General features: G+C 42.1%; 1 protein-coding gene across 4 annotated transcripts in view; it reads right to left on the bottom strand.

The window, feature by feature from the left end:
• CC2D2B (coiled-coil and C2 domain containing 2B) overlaps positions 1-18,016 on the bottom strand; it is a 212,163-nt gene that overhangs the window by 50,981 nt on the left and 143,166 nt on the right. For all 4 annotated transcript variants that reach the window (XM_033943399.1, XM_033943396.1, XM_033943398.1 and 1 more), the window contains 5 exons: positions 14,029-14,127; positions 10,519-10,695; positions 10,408-10,434; positions 10,125-10,328; positions 8,108-8,206 (listed from right to left, as the gene is read on the bottom strand). In XM_033943399.1, coding sequence (XP_033799290.1) covers positions 8,108-8,206; positions 10,125-10,328; positions 10,408-10,434; positions 10,519-10,695; positions 14,029-14,127 — 606 coding nt within the window. The remainder of the gene's footprint in view (positions 1-8,107; positions 8,207-10,124; positions 10,329-10,407; positions 10,435-10,518; positions 10,696-14,028; positions 14,128-18,016) is intronic.

The raw sequence follows: 18,016 nt of genomic DNA, 5'->3' as shown, positions 1-18,016 counted from the left end.
AACTATTTGCTAAGTGAAAAAATATTTCCTCCTATTGGTTTTAAAAGCATTTCCCTGTAACTTCATCAAGTGTTCCCTAGTTTTTGATGTAAGTATGGGTTAATGAGATAAAGCCAACATAGTTTTAGTCAAGGGAAATCTTGCTCACCAATCTACTGGATTTTTTTGAAGGGATGAATGAACATGTGGATAAAGGTGAACCGGTTGATATTGTGTCTTTGGATTTTCAATAGTCATGCAAGCTTAGGATCGGCATCATTGTGAATAGAGAAATCTGAATCCACTTGCCCAACTCCAGGTAACTCTCTGTATGAAGCAGAAGATGGAGATGTGGAGATCTTCTTAGTCTAGGGAGTATGATGACGGTGAGAATGTCAAGAAGAAATCCTGTGAGCATGTCGATACTGATCAAATGAAGATGATGAAGTTTGGTGCCGAGATTGTGTGGATCTTGACTTGTATCGAGAAGAATGAGATCCAGTATTGTGAGATCTAGATGCTCTTTTAGATGTGGATTTACCAGAAGAGTGAAAATCGATACCGTGGGACCTCAATGCTCTCTGAGATGTGGATTCACCAGGAGAGTGGAGTTTGGTACCCTGGGGCCTTGATGTGCCATGCTCAGGCCAGGCCGGTATTGTGGGAGGCGGTGCAAGCACAATGTGCCGAATGTGTTTGGAACAGTGCAACTAACTCACGATGGAAAAACTGTTGGTTATTGTAAGGACTGCACCAGTACCATTTCCTCAACAGCTAGTACTACTGGTGCTGCAGGTGACCTCGATGACAAGGCACACCGCAGAGATGACACAGCCTGCATTGATGGAGAAATATGGTGGCATCAACACTTGGCATGCATCAAGGGACTTGATGCAGAAGATGCCTGTGATGCTGGTTGAGATGAGGATGGCTTCTTAGCAGATTTACCCAATGCAGGAACTGAGTCCAATGTCAAGGGAGGTATCGATGCCGGTACCGCTGGCACAGATTTATCCTCCAAGGCCACGGCCGCTCCAAAAAGCTTCTCCTGCTGAAGGCATCAAGCCTTAAGAGAACATTTTTTCAATGTAAGACAGTGTGTACAAGAATCCACTTAATGCTATGGCTCAAGGCACTGAATGCACCAGTTAACATAAGAACTGCATCTCCAGATCAGACCTTCGGTCCATCAAGTCCGACGATCCGCACACGCAGAGGCCCAGCCAGGTGTACACCTAGCGTAATTTTAGTCACCCATATCCCTCTAAGCCTCTTGTAAGGAGATGTGCATCTAGTTTGCTTTTAAATCCTAGAATGGAGGATTCCGCAATAACCTCCTCTGGGAGAGCATTCCAGGTGTCCACCACTCATTGAATGAAACAGAACTTCCTGATATTTGTCCTGGACTTGTCCCCCCTTAGCTTCAGTAAATGTCCTCTTGTCCGTGTCACATTGGACATTGTAAATAATTTTTTTTCCTGCTCTATTTTGTTGATTCCTTTCAGTATTTTGAAAGTCTCGATAATATACCCTCGCAGTCTCCTTTTCTCAAGGGAGAACAATCCCAGTCTCTTAAGTTTTTCCTCGTATTCCAAGTTCTCCATACCTTTTATTAGCTTTGTTGCTCATCTCTGCACCCTCTCCAGCAGTTTTATATCCTTCTTTAGGTTGGGCAGATTGGTGCATGAGATGGGCCGTTGACAATGAGAGCACTTCTTGAACCCACTGGAAGGCCTCGACTTGAGAGAGAAAATCTTGATGGCAAAATCAAAAAATGCAATGGTTGCAAGTGCCAAGAGATTACTTGATGTTCAAAGCTCAAAGGCTGAATGGGCACAAGGCCCAACTGAGGCAATTTTTTTGAAGTTGAAAACTTGATGAAAAAACAAAGAAAAACTAAAGTAAATACTAGTAAAAATAATAAAGTAAAATAAATAAATGAGCTGAAGGCAACAAAGAGAAAAAAAGTTTGGCAGGAAGGCTCTAGACTCTGAAAGAGCTACCTTAATTGTGCCTTCAGTCTTGGATAGAGTCTAGATGCAACTTCTTTGCTCTGCGGAAAATGAAGAACTGAGGAACTGCGAGCCAATGACAGGTGAGAAGGCACTCACGTGTGTGCAGTGTGGGCAGTCTCAAAACTTTGCTAAAGCTTAAAGTGAAAGTACACTTTAGCACTATCCGTAGTGGGCTCCATGGATGACGTCACCCACATGTGAGAATATGCTGCCTGCTTGTTCTAGGATAACTCGTGTCTTCAAGAAATGCCTAATAGTAGTTGTGGCAGCCCTTCACACATGGGAGTTTCACATATTTCTCTACTTAGATGACTGGTTGATCAAGGCTTCATCAATGCAAACAGCTCAGCAACTCAAACATTTGTCTTCTCAAGCTTCTAGGGTTTGCCATCAACTACCAAAAATCACATCCATACCATTTCAAACCTTGGAGTTAATAGAAGCACTTTTGAACACCATTCAGGGCTATTCTACCCAAGCAGAAGGTCGACAATCTAATTCACTTGTGTCAAACAATCTCCATCCTCAAGTGCACTTCTGCATGCCAGATGTTCTCATTCACATGGCATCAAATGTTCTTGTGACACCATTTGCATGTCTTCACTTCAGACTCCCACAATGAATCTTATCAACCCAATGGTCCCAAATCACAGAATCCCTATCTGCTCCAGTACATGTGACTCCAGAATTCTGGCACTCTCTCCATTGGTGGATGGTAGTACACAATCTTATGCAGGGTCCTCCCTTTCCAGCCCCCTTCCCACCATAAACTTCTAAACATAAATGCTTCAATGCTGGGCTGGGGTGCCAATCTAGAAAGTCTCCACACTCAGAAAGTGTGGTCACACCACAACCCTCCATATCAAGCTTCTAGAGTACAAGCGATAGGAAACACTCTCAAAACATTCCAGGACCACCTCCTTCAATAGATAGCTCTCATCTGCATGGACAACCAGTTTACCATGTTCTATTTGAACAAACAAGGCATGAGATCTTATCCCCTTTGTATGGAGGCAATCAAAATTTAGAATTGGGGGGAGTGAACAAGATGGTGGAAGGCTAGTGTCGGCGTTCTTGATCTCTTACTTGCTGCTAAGTTTTCTGTTTCCTCATTCATTATGCCACATATAAAACAAAAAGGAATGGTCAAGACTGTTCCTTCAACAGCCAGGACATCTTCCCCACAGCAGCAGATGATTTTGAGACATGCCACCACCAATATTCCCATTTTAATATCAAGTGAGGATCCCACTGAGCTTCAGGGCAGAAGAGAGCTTGAAGACTTGGGATTGGATGTCACTCTGTCGCCCCTGGAGCTCAACCCTTCACCACGTCCCACTGATTTCAGGACTTCTTGAAGAAGAAGCTGTTGGGGAAACCCTGTTTTGAGGGGCTGTAGTCATGGCTGCACTGAAAGGAGAGAGATAAACGAGCAACTGCTGAGAATGATTCCTGGATTGTGAAGCTCATGGTAGTCATGTTGAAGAGCATTTGGGGAGCTCTTCTGAAGCTGGACTCTACAGTTTCAAAATCTTCATTAGAGTATTGTGGATAATTTGAGTAAAAAAGTTGAAGGGTCTAAAGAAGAATTTACGTCTGAACTGAATTCAGTCAAGGGTGATATTAAGGCACTTCAAGACCTAACTACAGGAATTGTTAAGGATAAAATTTTGCTAAACAGAAAAGTGGAACAGATAGAGTATTATAATCGTAGTTTGAATCCTCATCTCCTAAATTTTCCAAAGTCTCTGGGAATTTCTTCTATGGATGCATTTAAGCAATATTTGATTGAGATTTTTAAGTTTTCTCCAGATCATATTCCCCCAGTTAATCATATTTGCTATTCTCCTTCCTTTTGACCAACCAACATCCTCCATGGCAGACACACTACATAGGACACTTGAAGCAGTAGCAACATGGATGAAAAATCACAAACTGAAACTGAACCCAGACAAGACAAAATTCTCCTCGAAAATAATAAAACTCCAACCATAACAAATCTAGTAATAAACTCAATCGCATACCCCATACAACCCACTCTAAAAATTCTAGGAATGACGATAGACAGATACTGTACTATGCAACCACAAATCAACAAAACAATACAAAAATCATTCATGGACATGAGAAACTTGAGACAAGTTCGAAAATTCTTCGACAGAACACAATTACAGCTCTTGGTCTAGTCCCTAGTCCTAGATCTTCTAGACTACTGCAACATACTCTATCTCCCCTGCCTCGCAACCGTGATAAAACAACTACAAACAGTTCAAAACACAGCGCTAAAACTTATCTACTCACTGAGGAAACATGACCACATCACGGCGGCATACCTCAACTCACACTGGCTCCCAATACAAGCAAGAGTACAATTCAAATTCTACTGCCTACTATTTAAAACCATAAACGGAGACAGGCCAGCTTACCTAAACAACCACTTAATCCAAACTACCTCAACCAGACTTAGGAGAACCCACAAACCGTTCACGCATCCCCCAGTCAGAGACGTCAAATGAAAAAAACTGTACGATGGCCTTCTAGCCAGCAAAACTGGACTACCAACTCTCCAATTTACTGATAATGACCCCAGACTACAAATCGTTCAGAAAAGAAATAAAAACCATGCTATTCAAGAAATCCTTGAAGACAAATTAACACCGCAGGACTCATCCCAATTCTCTGAAGTAACTCGCTCTTCTCTTCAAATCCTCTGGAAATGGCCAGATAACTTCTTTTGTAATCCGCTTTGAACCGCAAGGTATTGGTGGAATACAAATCACTAATGTAAGGTAATGTAATACTTCTGATATGACGCTGATGGAGGAAAACCTGGAGACTGAAGCTTCTAAAAGAGAAGAGATTATAAATGTTTTAGAGATATTTGAGATAGAGTCTAGATGCAAAGTTGCATCTAGACTCTAGACTCTGAAAGAGCTACCTTAATTGTGCCTTCAGTCTTTGAACAAGATGTGAATGCTATAATGAGACTATTTTTCAAATTCTGAAGCTTTATTTTATAGAAAAAGATCTTGTTGTTTCCAGAAGTTACAAGACAGACACAAGAAAGGAGAAAACATTTTTTAACAATGAGATCTGAATCTGTAGCACTCGGTGCTTCATTTACAGTATGCTTGCATACCCTTGTAAATGTGTGATATGTATTTGGGTGTCAAATATTTATTTTTTTCTCCAGATCAACTTAGAGCTTTCCTGAATACGAAGAAGTTGATTACTGTAGCCAGCTAAATTGGTTGGACATATAGGAAATATGGGATTTTCTGTTAGGCCTTTCCTTGATCATTTCCTCTAGGATCTCTTCATCCTTTTAAATCCACTCCCCTCACATTTGTGATCTAAGGAAGATAGATATATATATTTTTTTTACTTTTTAATAAATTTCCTCTTACTCATATTATATGCTTTTCTGTTTTGCCAAAGCAAGGGTATTCTTGTAAAGAGTCAGAAATTCATAAATAAATACATTTTTTTAAAAATTGAGAATTGGGTCACTACTCAAGGGATGCTGCAAATATCCACTTAACTTAATAGTACACTATGATTTACATGCATATCTCTAGCATTTAGATGCTAACACTTACACCAGCTCTGTGGCTGGTGAAAGGGATTATTCCTAAATGTTCAGCACATTTATATTCAGTTAGGCTAGTCTTTGTGAGGGGGTCAGGAATTATCCCTCACCAGGCTGCACATGTAACTTTGGGCAGCAGGGGGAGCTAGCCCAAGAGCAAGTTGACTCTAGGGTCCAGAAGGCAATGAGCCTCTGCTGCTCAGTGCTGAGGCACATTGGGAGAATGATGCAGTCCAACTGAAGTAGAGGTGCGGGACTCAGCTAGAAAGAAGGACAAAATGCCCTAGCAGGGAGTTAATCAGTGAGGTCCCAGAGGGGGAGGTCCCAGGAAAAAAAACCTCCACAGAGAAACCTTTCCTAGTTGTGCGCTGGAAAAGAGCCCTAGAAGGGAAGGGAAAATGTTGGAGAGTGCCAAGGTGATGGCTGACAAGAGGTTTACAGAGAGACTGGCAGGGGGAGAAGCCTGTTATATGAATTGAGGACTTGGATGTTAAAGATATTGGCAAAGGTAAGTCAAAACCCCCTTTTGATGAATATGTGAAATATAGCAAGGACTTACAACAAATGCAGTTGGGGAGCCTTTATTACAATCCTTGAGCCTGTAAGGAAACAGGTTCAGGTCATGTCAAAGAATAAAAATTTTGTTGACCTTTTCAAATGCTTATGCTTGTATGCTATTTGGGTAAGTGTGTGCAGGGATCCAGGAAAGCCCAGACTGGACTCTTATCACATCTTCTATAAAGAAAGGTAGGCGCCTATGTTACTTAATAAATAAGCTTTTACCACATGCCTCTGGCTATCTAGTTTTAGGCACTCTGTTCAGAATTGCGCTCATATCCCCTAATTCTATAAGTTGGCGTCTAAATTTAAGCATCATTTGTGGGCTTATATTATAGAATACTAGCACTTACATAGTAGGTAAGAGCATCCTTGTGAACATTAAGTATTAGGTGCACATTCAGCTCTATTCTATAAATGATGTACACAACTCACTTAGTGCAAAGATCCAAGGGGGTATTCGTAGGGGAGGAGCAGAGGGTGGATCCAACACTTACAGAATACAGTAAATTATGTGGTAAAGTGCCACATTAATGATGTACCCACTTAAGCCTGCTATTGGCATGGCGTAAGATGGTGTGCCTAAATGTAGGCACATAGATGCCAAATTACACTAGTATTCTGTAATAGAATCTTGGCACCCAAATGCTGTTATAGAATTAGTGCTCAGTATGCTGCAATATGTGGCATTCAGTTATACAATTGGCCCATATCCCATCATTCTATAAACTCACATGCCCAACTTAACAATTAATGCACAAATTTATGCACCCAAGTTATAGGTCAGTTATGTTTATAATTGAATAATTAGAAGCTAATAGACTTTAAGAACCAGTTATTAGCAGCAATTGATGTTGACTGGCACTAATTAGCTCTTAGTGTTCCATAAAATGTGCATAGAATTACATGCCTAAGGGTTCCTTTTACGAAGGTGCACTAGTGTTTTTAGCGCACGCACCGGATTAGAGCACGCTAGCCAAAAATCTACCACCTGCTCAAAAGGAGGCGGTAGCGCACATAGCAATAGCGCGCGCTATTCCACGCATTAAGGCCCTAGCGCACCTTCGTAAAAGGAGTCCTAAGTTCCTACAGTTAGGCATACACATTTATACCAGCCATTGAACTATCACAAGTACTTACTCCTAAAGTTACACATCTAAATGCAAACTTACACTAGTATTTTATAACAGCAATTGCATACACAATTGCTGATTTAGAATTCATACGTAATGCGAATTACCCCCATAATGTATGCCATGCTTTTCTATGAAGAACAACCTGAAAACCCAAGTAAAGGTAGTTTATTTGCTTTTCAGAAAATGCACTGGTGTCTGAGAAGCACTTCTTTTTAATATAATGTGATTGTTGTTATTTGCCAAGGTCACCAAATATTTTCCCAAAAGGCATTTTCTTTCCATTTTGGTGAATTGAACCTTATGTACTATGGAAAAATATTTGGGCCATGTAAAAATGACTTGACATAGAGACTACCTTTATACCTTCAACTCAGTCCCAGGGAAAAATTTTAGAATGAGGCAGCCAAGTTCTCATCTCATATATGTGTTTCAAAACAGCCGCTATGAGAAACATACTTATTCTTGTTTCAGAAATAATCTGGTTGGTTCAATTGGGATATAAAATTATACTACTCATTGTCCCTGCAAATCTGAACTCAGCTACCCCAATATGCTCAAACATGTTGTCAGCTCCGATGAGAAGACTAGAAACTAAGCTTCTTTCAAGGAAGCAGCACACAGCAAGTCAATTTGCTTTTTTATATACTGTACATATACCCCCTCTTTTATAAAGCCGCGCAGTAACGGCCCTGAAGCCCTTAGAGATTTAAAGGGCTTCGGGGCTATTGCCGTGCGGCAGCCGCTAGCGCAGCTTTGTAAAAGAGAGGGATAGTGTACCAGGGAACAATGACTCAAACTTTGCTTGTCTTATTTTGTGCATTTATGTTTACCTCTGATGTCATCCAACACTGGCAATCATCATAATTATCATCTATATCCATTACATCAGAAAAGCAAGGAATTAACGATACAAATCTTGGCACAAGATCCTATAAATGAAAGAAAGAATAATCATGAACAGTACAGAACTCACCTTTTATTAATTATCAATGCATCAGGTTTGACATGATAAACAACTAATTTTGTCACCTCACTTTTACAATATGCTGTTCATTGTAGTATAAAAAAAAGAGAAAACCAAGGTAGACCTAGAAGTCACAAACTGGAGAGAAAACACAATGACCAAACAGTGGACTAGGAGCTCATCCAAAAGTGCCCTTTACTGAACAGTGGTATGTAATTAGCATAATTCTTTGTAGTCAGACAACAGGACTCAACACATGCCATGTTTCACCACTGAAGCCTTCATTAAGAGGAAAAATAATGAGCCAAAGAGGCTTATGGCAGCAGAAAATATATACAGTACAGTGTTGTCCAGAAAAACCAAAAGTTGGAAAAACTGTGTGAATTAAAGTTTATCCCACAAATTTGATTGTGCTCGATCAGAAAATAATTTTTAAAAATTTGTTAAAGCAACCAGACACAGGAAATTATAAAAGTTTTATTAAAATATGGGAGCCATTAACATTGTTTTGTAATGAATAGATACCATTTTTCTTTTGAAGATACACCATGTAAGGAAGGGAGGGGGGCGGGGTTGTTTGGATAAAATGTTGAAAAAAAAAATTAATAATAGGGATGGAGGGAGGGTAGGGTAAGGATTTCTTTTAAGTTAATAGAGGATAAGGATAAGTTTTTCAAGTGTTTAACTAAGTGTTGTTTCTTATAATTCTTGTACACTTTATGAGAGGGTAAAATGAAATAAGCAAAATAGTGTTGGGAGGGAGGATGGGTTATGGGTTTGTATATATATATACAATTGTTATTGTCTTGATGGATTTATCAAGTGTTGTTTCTGAGACTATGTATGATTTTTCTTGTACACTTGTTGAAGGATTAAAAAGGAATAAAGAATTAAAAAAAAAAAATTTGTTAAAGCCCATCCTAGGGTCCCTCAAAGTCATTGAATACATAAAGCTGCATTTTTCATAATACCTCCCCCCCTTTTACTATGCCGCAATAGAGGTTTCTACCATGGCCGGAGCACTAAATGCTCCAACACACATAGAATTCCTATTAGCATTGGAGCAGCATCAGAACATTTAGCGCCCTGGACTGAAGTAGAAACCTCGACCGGAGCTTAGTAAAAGAGGGCCAAAATTTGATATTATTTTGCTTAATGGAGCAAATTGTTTGGTATTAAAGCTGTAACTTTTATGTTTTCACACTTAGCAATGATAAAGTACATTGCTAAAAAGACATTTTGGGCCTGATTCTGTATAGGACGCCCGCCTAAGTGGCTTTTGAGAATCACACACAGGCGTCCTATATAGAATCGCTTCTGTCCTAATAGACAGACGCCTAACCCCACCTAACCACCTCGATTCTCTAACCGGCATCCATGTCACAGATGCCGTTTAGAGAATCGCAGTGCCATTGAGCTGATCATAGCAAGAGAATCTCCCTGCCCTGATCAGCTGAGCAGCAGTGGCAGGGCACCCCTGCCCCCACTGTCCGCAACAGGAGGGATGCCCACTCCCTCCTGCCGGCATCCTCAACATCCCTGGCAGGAGGGTTGCCCACTTCCTCCTGCTGGCACCCCCCCCCAAACCCTCTCACCCCAAAGCCCACCCGGAACCAACCCCCGGTACCTTTAACAGGAAGACTTAAAATAAAGCTTTATATAAGACAAAATAAGGCTCCATTTAAAGATACTCAGCATGTCATACATTTGATATAGAAATATATACATCATAATAGATACTATATCATGAAAGGGAGAACAAGAAGAAAAGCATCCTCTTATCCAACCCAACATTTTGAAATAAAATTGAACAGAGAAATAACCTCCAACAGCATTTCGGTGTTATATTTTCTGGGTTTAGAAGAAGCTACATTTTTACTTACAAAAGAAGGCTCTAAGTCATCTGCATAAGCAACCAAAACTTCTTCTGGTGGATTTAATTTCATAATATATCTTGTTACAAACACACTTTTGCCTTCAGTATCAAAAATGGTAGTTATGATTCTTCTTTGTGGGAATATGCTTTTGCAATACATTTTAAAACTGTAGGCTATTTGTAGTAATTTTTCATCTTCATGATCTGTAACCTACAAATATACAATATCCCCAGTTACACAATGCTTCCAATTTAAAAGTTAAATTTTCTTCTGAAGATAAGATACTTACCAACCAAAGAGGACTGATTTCATTCTCCTGTGAAAAGAAACAGGAATCAATTTGTAGCTCATTGCATTGAAGAAATGTCATACATTAAAAGTATATATTAAAAATATGAACCTTTTCCAGATCTCTTCCAACTGCTAAAATATATGGCTCGATAGTAGCAAAGATTGTTAATAGGCTATTTTCTATTAGATCTTGGTCACTGTTCTCCTCATTAGGAACCATGTATGTCTCATTCCAGGTATAACCAAGCAAAACTGGAGGTGTATTCACTTGAAAGGTTCCACTGATCTGCAAATAAATACTTTTTATTAGTGGATGCAATAAGAATAACCTTAGGGGCCTCAGTTTTGAAAGACAAACACACTGATAAGGTGGCGGCTGTTGCCAGAAGGATGCTAGGTTGTATAGAGAGAGGCTTAACCAGTAGAGGAAAAAAGGTATTGATGCCCCTGTACAGGTCATTGGTGAGGCCCCATTTGGAGTATTGTGTTTAATTTTGGAGACCGTATCTGGCAAAAGACATAAGACGACTTGAAGCAGTACAGAGAAAGGCGACAAAAAGAGGAGAGACTGGAAGCCCTGAATATGTATACCCTAGAGGAAAAGAGGGACAGGGGAGATATGATTCAGACATTCAAATGCTTGAAAGGTATTAACGTAGAACAAAATCTTTTCCAGAGAAAAGAAAATGGTAAAATCAGAGGGCATAATCTGATGCTGAGGGGTGGTAGACTCAAGAGTAATGTTAGGAAATTCTTCTTTACAGAGAAGGTGGTTGATGCCTGAATGCGGGAGGTGGTGGAGAGGAAAACGGTGACAGAGTTAAAAAAAAGCATGGGATGAACACAAAGGATCTCTAATCAGAAAATAATGGCATATATTGAAGAACTAAGGCCAGTACTGGGCAGACTTGCATGGCCTGTGTCCCGTATATGGCCATTCAGTTGAGAATGGGCTGGGGAGGACTTCAATGGCTGGAATGGTTTAGATGGGTTGGAGTGAGCTTTGACAAAGACTCTAGTAGATGGAACCTAAGCACAGTATCATGCAGAGCTCTGGGTTTCTGGCCCAGAAATATCTAAGAAAAGGGACAATTTAAATTAAATCATTAATTTATAGAGCGTATACGGTTGGGTAGGCTGGATGGACCATTCAGGTCTTTATCTTCTGTCATTTATTATATTATAAAATTTGCATATCTAATACAATGGGCCCTTTTAGAAAGCCATACTAAAAAGTGGCTTGAACTGTTTTTAAGCACATGGGTTTCCTTCACACTGAGGACATTTTTTAGCATGGTTGTAAAATGGTCATAGTTTGCTTTTTCCTATTGACTATATGCTAATTTTGAAATTAAGTGCGAGAGCATTAGCGTATGAGCCATTACTGCCACCTATTTTGTAGCCAGTAAAAACTCCTGCGCTAATTGGTTAGTGCACTCCATTGCCCATGCGCTGATTAGCACAGGGCATGCCTACTCTCTGCCCCCAAAGATGCCTCTGCACTAAAAAAATATAATCTATTTTTTAGCACATGGAAAGCGTGTGCCTATCCCAAAACTACCGAGGGACTCCTGAGTGTTCCCGGTGGTAGTACAGTACCTTTTTAACCTGCAGCAAGCATGCACTAGTGCTTTCCACAACTTAGTAAAAGGACCCCAATATGCAACAAAATTTATTTTAAAAACAATGGACAACTCCAGTGCTCAGGATCCTAAACTGGTAATTTTTAGGATATTGCTAATGAATATGCACAAGATAAGTTTGCAAATACCCCGCTAAATAGTAATTAAATCATTTTCATACATATTCATTAGGGATACCTGAAAAAAACTGAACTAGTCTGGGGCCCCATCATGACTGACCCAGCCTTTAGGTAGCCGCCCCATCACCACCACCAGAGGCAGACTTCCTGTTGGGGTTTGGGGAGAGGTAGGTGGACATAGTAGCATTTCAGCTTAGGTCTTTGCTTATAGAACTCATGCAGTGCTCATACTTCTTTTATTTGGAGGTAGCATGGGAGAGGGATCAGCATTGGCCTAGAAGCAGAAAGGGAACTGGGGAGAGATGCTGGACATGGAATGAAGGCAGGTAAGGGGAGATGAAGTGAGATGCTGAGCAATTGGTTCAGTAAAGATGGGAAGGGAAGATACTGGCCACCCTGGGAATGAGGTATAGAGTGGAAGGGAAGATGCTGACCATCATTGGGGGTGTGGAAGGGAAGGGGAAAGGGAGACACTGGCAACCTGGGGAAGCATAGGAAGGAGAACAGGAGATGCTGAACTATAGGAGGGGTAGGACCTTGAGCCAACTGGAGAGGGTGCATGGTTAAAGATTCATCTAGGCCATCCAATACTTTTGGGTCTGCCCTGGCCCAAGACCAGAGTTGCATAGCTCTGCTCTCAATGAGATCACATGGGGAAAAATGGGATCCTAATGGTTCATTCTTCAAGTGGTTATCTCACTAATAATGTTGCTGAAACGTGCTATGGAGACTATGGGGCTCATAATCAAAAGAGAAAAATGTCCAAAAACTGGCCTAAGTCGGCACTTGGATGAACATTTCCCAAATACGTCCAAGTGCCAATACTAAAAACGGGTTTTGGATGTATTTCTAAATGACCTAGGCCTTCATAGTGCCGCTGAATGACCAAAGCTAAACAAGGCGTTTCAAAAGGAGTGTCAAGGGCGGGAGTTGGGCAGGACGTGGGCCGGCTTAGACTTAGTCGTACAGCATGTATAACCAAAGGTTATACAGCCCACAATCAACGGAACTTGGAAGTTCTGACTTAGACCATCTAAAACATGGTCTAAGTCACAAAAGCCCACCTAAAGTCGGCAGATAAGTACTGCAAACACATAAAACAGACCCCCACACACTAACCCAGTGATCACTGACCCCCCCCCCCACCTCCATAAAATATTAATCACACCTTTAAAATTCAGCCTCCAGACCATCATCACCTGGCTGCCTGGCTTAGGAAAGCCTAGTTGTCCAGCACAGAGGCGGCTTAAGTCATCTTGGGGGTTGGTTAGGGACCCATAGAGAGGAAGACCCATGCCCATAAGCCACTGTAATCACTGCATTGATACTTAAACATGTGCACTCCCATATACATCCCCAAATCCCTTTTGTACTGGCATATAAGTGGCTCCTGCAGACATAAGGGCTATTGGGGTGGTAAATAAGTGGGTCTAGGGGATTCTGGAGGTGGTTTGGGTGCTCTCCATGACCTATAAGGGAGCTGTAGTGAGGAGAAGACATGGCACCCTTTTTGTGAAGTTCACAGCAGTGCCCTGTAAGGTACCCCACTATTTAGGTGGCATGTCTGGGTGTTCAGTCCATCACTTTGCAGACCCCTCCCACGTCCAACAGGGCTTGTTCTAGGTGTTTTGGACTTGGACGAAAAGTTGGACAGAAATGTGGTATAAAGACGGACGCTTTAGCAACTTGGACGATCAGATCTGCAGGATGTATAATTAGATGATTTTCAAAAAGAAAAAAATTTTGGCCGTATTTTTAAAAAATGTGTCTTAGGCTGTTTTTTACTTTGGACAACTTGCAAGTTGGACGCAAACGGACTTAGACGTCCCTTTCGATTATGCCCCTCCACAATATTACCTTTGATTGGTGTAGAAGTGCAGTGAAAGGAAAAGCAACAGATCCAAGCCAGTTCTTTTTTGTGTAAGAGTGAGTACTGCAGCCTCTAAGACAGTTATCCTGTGGAAATACATTAAAAATATAATTTATTACTGTTGAACTGGCACATTAATTATCACAGGCCAAAATAAATAAATTATTTTCTTGGTGTCTTGGGTTTTTTGACCTGCTCCTGATGAGAAAATTGCATTGGACAGACTGCATCAGCTCTAGTTTCTTAGATATGGTTGAATTTATTAATGTATTAATAGTAGAGCCAAACATGAACATTGGGCAAAAAAAAGATTGGCCTCCAAAGTAAGACTTGTATGGTGGTTGGAGGACAAAATGTAATCAATGAACCTTTGGTAGCATGAGATAGAATCATACTGCCACCACTAGGCCTGATGAAACAATTTGTAAAGGCTTTGAATAAAGACATTTTCTGTGCATATGTTACCTAGACTTACCATGGAAAAATTGAAAGCAGAAATTTTTGATGGTCCACAGATCAGACAACTTATAAATGACCCATATTTCATAGCATCAGTGAATGAAATCGAATCATGTGCCTGGTCTTCATTTGTTCTTGATGTGAAAAACTTTCTTGGCAACAAGAAGGCGGGGGGGGGTAGAGAAGAGAAGCCGGCATGGACCATTAGAGCCCCGGAGCATGCGGGAGATAGGCCAGCCACGGAGGGAAGCTTACTTGCTCTTGCTTGCTTCAGGCCTTTCTCGCTGCCGGGTCCTGCCTACTTTCTGTTTCCGTGAAGGCAGGACCCAGCAACGAGAAAGGCCCGAAGTAAGCAAGAGCAGCAAGTTGTAAACTTCCCTCTGTCGCTGCCCTTTGGGAGATAGGTCAGTGACCAAGGGAAACTTGCAACTTGCCTTTGTCTGTAGCGAATCTGCCAGGTGTGTGAGACGGGGGGGGGGGGGTGGAATGGGAGGAGTAATGCTGCTGCACCCAATTAGGGGGGAGGGGGAAGAGAAATGCTGCTTCTGCTGTACCCAATTGGGGGGGGGAAGAGAAATGCTGATGATACTGCTGTACCCAGTGGGGGGAGGGGGAAGAGAAATACTGCTGCACCCATTTGGGGAGAGAGAGGGAAGGAGGGAGAAGGAAGATCAGGAAAAGGAGGAAAGAGATGCAAAGACCATGGGAGGGAGGGAAAGGAGATACCATACCATGGAGTGGAAGAGAGAGATGTCAGGGCATATGGGGGGAGAAGCAGGGCCAGATTAAAGGATAGGCCCAGTAGGCACAGGCCTAGGGCCCGAAATAGTCAGGGGGGGCCTGCCAGTGCTGTGCTTTGGGGCCTCACCTTTGCTGGATTCGCTGACAGCAGCAGCAGCCTCATCATCATCCCGGGCAACCCCAACCCGATCCGACCCTCCTATCTCTCCCTCCTTCCCTCATCAGTGACGTGCCAGAGGGAATCACGGCAGGAGAAAGCCCTGAAGCAGCCTTCTTAGAGTAGAGCAGTGCTGTTTAGAGTCTCATGATGGGAGGGAGGGAGAGATAGGAGGGTCGTGGGGGGGAGAGTAGCAGTCTGCATCGGGTGTTCGACCTGGCGTCATAAACTTCTTCGGCTAGCATCAGCATTTACAATTCACTGCTGTTGCCAGCTTCAGGCCTTCCTCTCTGCCGGGTCCTGCCTACTTCTGTTTCCATGAAGGCAGGACCCGACAGAGAAGAAGGCCCGAAGCTGGCAACAGCAGCGAATTGTGAATGCTGCTGCCTGAAGAAGTTCATGACGCCAGGTCATGGGTGACAGAAGGAGGAAAGGGAGCAGAGGGGGAGAGACTTGCTGCACCCAACTGGAGGGAGAAAGAAGATGAGGGAGGGAATGAAACGAGATGCCAGGGATTGGAGGGAAGGGAGGGAGGAAGAGATGCCAGGGCAAGAAGGGAAGGAGGAAAGTATGCCAGACCAAGGGAAAAGGAAGGGGGAAAGGAAGGAGGAGATGTCAGAGCATGGAGGGGGAGGGAGAGATGGAAGAAAAGAAAAGAAGTGAGATGCTAGAGAATCAGGGAAAGGAAGATACCAGACTGTGGGGTGCGAAGGAAAGAAAGGAGAAGAGAGAGAGATGCCAGAGCATAGGGGATGGGGTGGTGACAGAGAGAGAAAAATGGAGAGGTGGCAGAGCTGAAATCAATCATGTACAAAGGAGAAGAGAAGGGGCACAGGATAGACAGTTTATTGAAGGAGCATAAAAAGAGGGAAGATGCCATATGGAACGGGGAGAGGGTGGACGGTGGATGGAAGGGGCTGATGCTGTATGGAAGACAGAGCAGACAGATGCTGGCTAGAAAGAAGAGTGAAGACAAGATGATTAAAGCAAAAACGACAAAAGGTAGAAAAAATTGTTTTGTTGCTTTACGTAGAATCAAGTAGCATTGTATCTATTGATTAAAGTTTATAAATAGGAAATGGAAATAAGGCAGTTTTTTGGGGACTAAACCCCTTTCCTCAGGTCAGGACAGGATACCATAACAGCAGGGGTTCCCAAATGGTCAAGTGCGATTGACCAGTAGATCGCAAAGGCAATGTGAGTCGATTGCGTTGCCTTGGCAATCTTTTTCTTCCTGCCTCCCTGAGCCAGGCCAGGCACGTAGAAGCGCCGGACTCACAAGACTTCACTTCCGACGTCAATTCTGATGTCAGAGAGGAAGTTCTGGGCCAGCCAATCGCTGCCTGGCTGGCCTTGAACTTCCTCTCCGTCGTTAGAATTGACATCAGAGGTGAAGTCTTGTGAGTCCGGCGCTTGTACATTCTTGGCCTGGCTCGTGGAAGCAGGGAGAAATCGGCATGGTGGCTTAGGGGGTAGGGAAAGAATCGGGGAAGTGGAGAAATTGGCGCGATGGCTTGGGGGGCAGGGGGAGAGAGACAGAAAGAAAAGGGGAGGGGCAGAAAGAAAAAAAATATTGGATTTATAGTCAGAAGAAGGAAGTGCAAACAGAGACTCATGAAATCACCAGACAAAAAGGTAGGAAAAATGATTTTATTTTCAGTTTAGTGATCAAAATGTGTCTGTTTAGAGAATTTATATCTGCAATAGCGGTTTTTAGCGCAGGGAGCCTATGAGCATCGAGAGCAGAACAGGGCATTCAGTGCATCTCCCTGCTCTAAAAACCGCTATTGTGATTTAGTAAAAAGGGAGGGGGTATATTTGTCTATTTTTGTATAATTTTTCCTGAGGTGACATTGCAAAGAATTGTCTGACTTGACCTCTTTGAAAACCCACGGAATATAAATGATAATTAACATTTTCTCTGCATACAGTGTGCTTTGTGGGGGTTTTTTTATTTTATTGTTGGTAGATCATTTTGACTTGGTCATTATAAAAGTAGCTCGCAAGCCCAAAAAGTGTGGGCACCCCTGCTGTAGAGCCATTTCTTGTATGACTGGATGAGCTATATTTATTTTTTTTTTTAGTTGTTTAAATTCATGCAGAAATAAATAGCTAGATTGAACCTAATGACTTCATTAACACCTGTCCTTTTTTTTAACTTCTATACCATTTGAAAGAGGGCAAATACTTCTTAAATTTAGTAAAAATATTCTGGCACAAGTGTCAAACCTTAAAAAAGGAAGTCATATTGAGCATTGGAAAATAATAATAATTAACTAATAAAAATAGGGCTCCTTTTACTAAGTTACGATAGTGGCTTTAGCGTACGCCACGCGCGCTAGATGCTGACGCCAGCATTGAGCTGGTGTTATTTTTCCCACGTAGAGAAGGGGTTTGTGCGTGCTAGACATATGTTAGTTTAGAATAGATAGGTATAGATTAGTTTAGTTTAGGTTAGGTTAGGGCCCTGCTGAAAGAGTCTACCTTGACGTGGTTGCAGGCTTATAAATCTTTTGGTCAAAGAGTGCGATGACAGAGAAATGTATGTGTGTATTCGGCCCATGGAAGAAGGGGGGGTCGGGGGGGAAGGGGTGCGTGGGGGCCCAATAGGATTGCTC

This window comes from Geotrypetes seraphini, chromosome 4 (genome assembly GCF_902459505.1).
Source record: "Geotrypetes seraphini chromosome 4, aGeoSer1.1, whole genome shotgun sequence".
Taxonomy (NCBI): Eukaryota; Metazoa; Chordata; class Amphibia; order Gymnophiona; family Dermophiidae; genus Geotrypetes; species Geotrypetes seraphini.
Note: the sequence above shows the minus strand (reverse complement) of the source record. Positions and strands in the feature narration are given on the sequence as shown.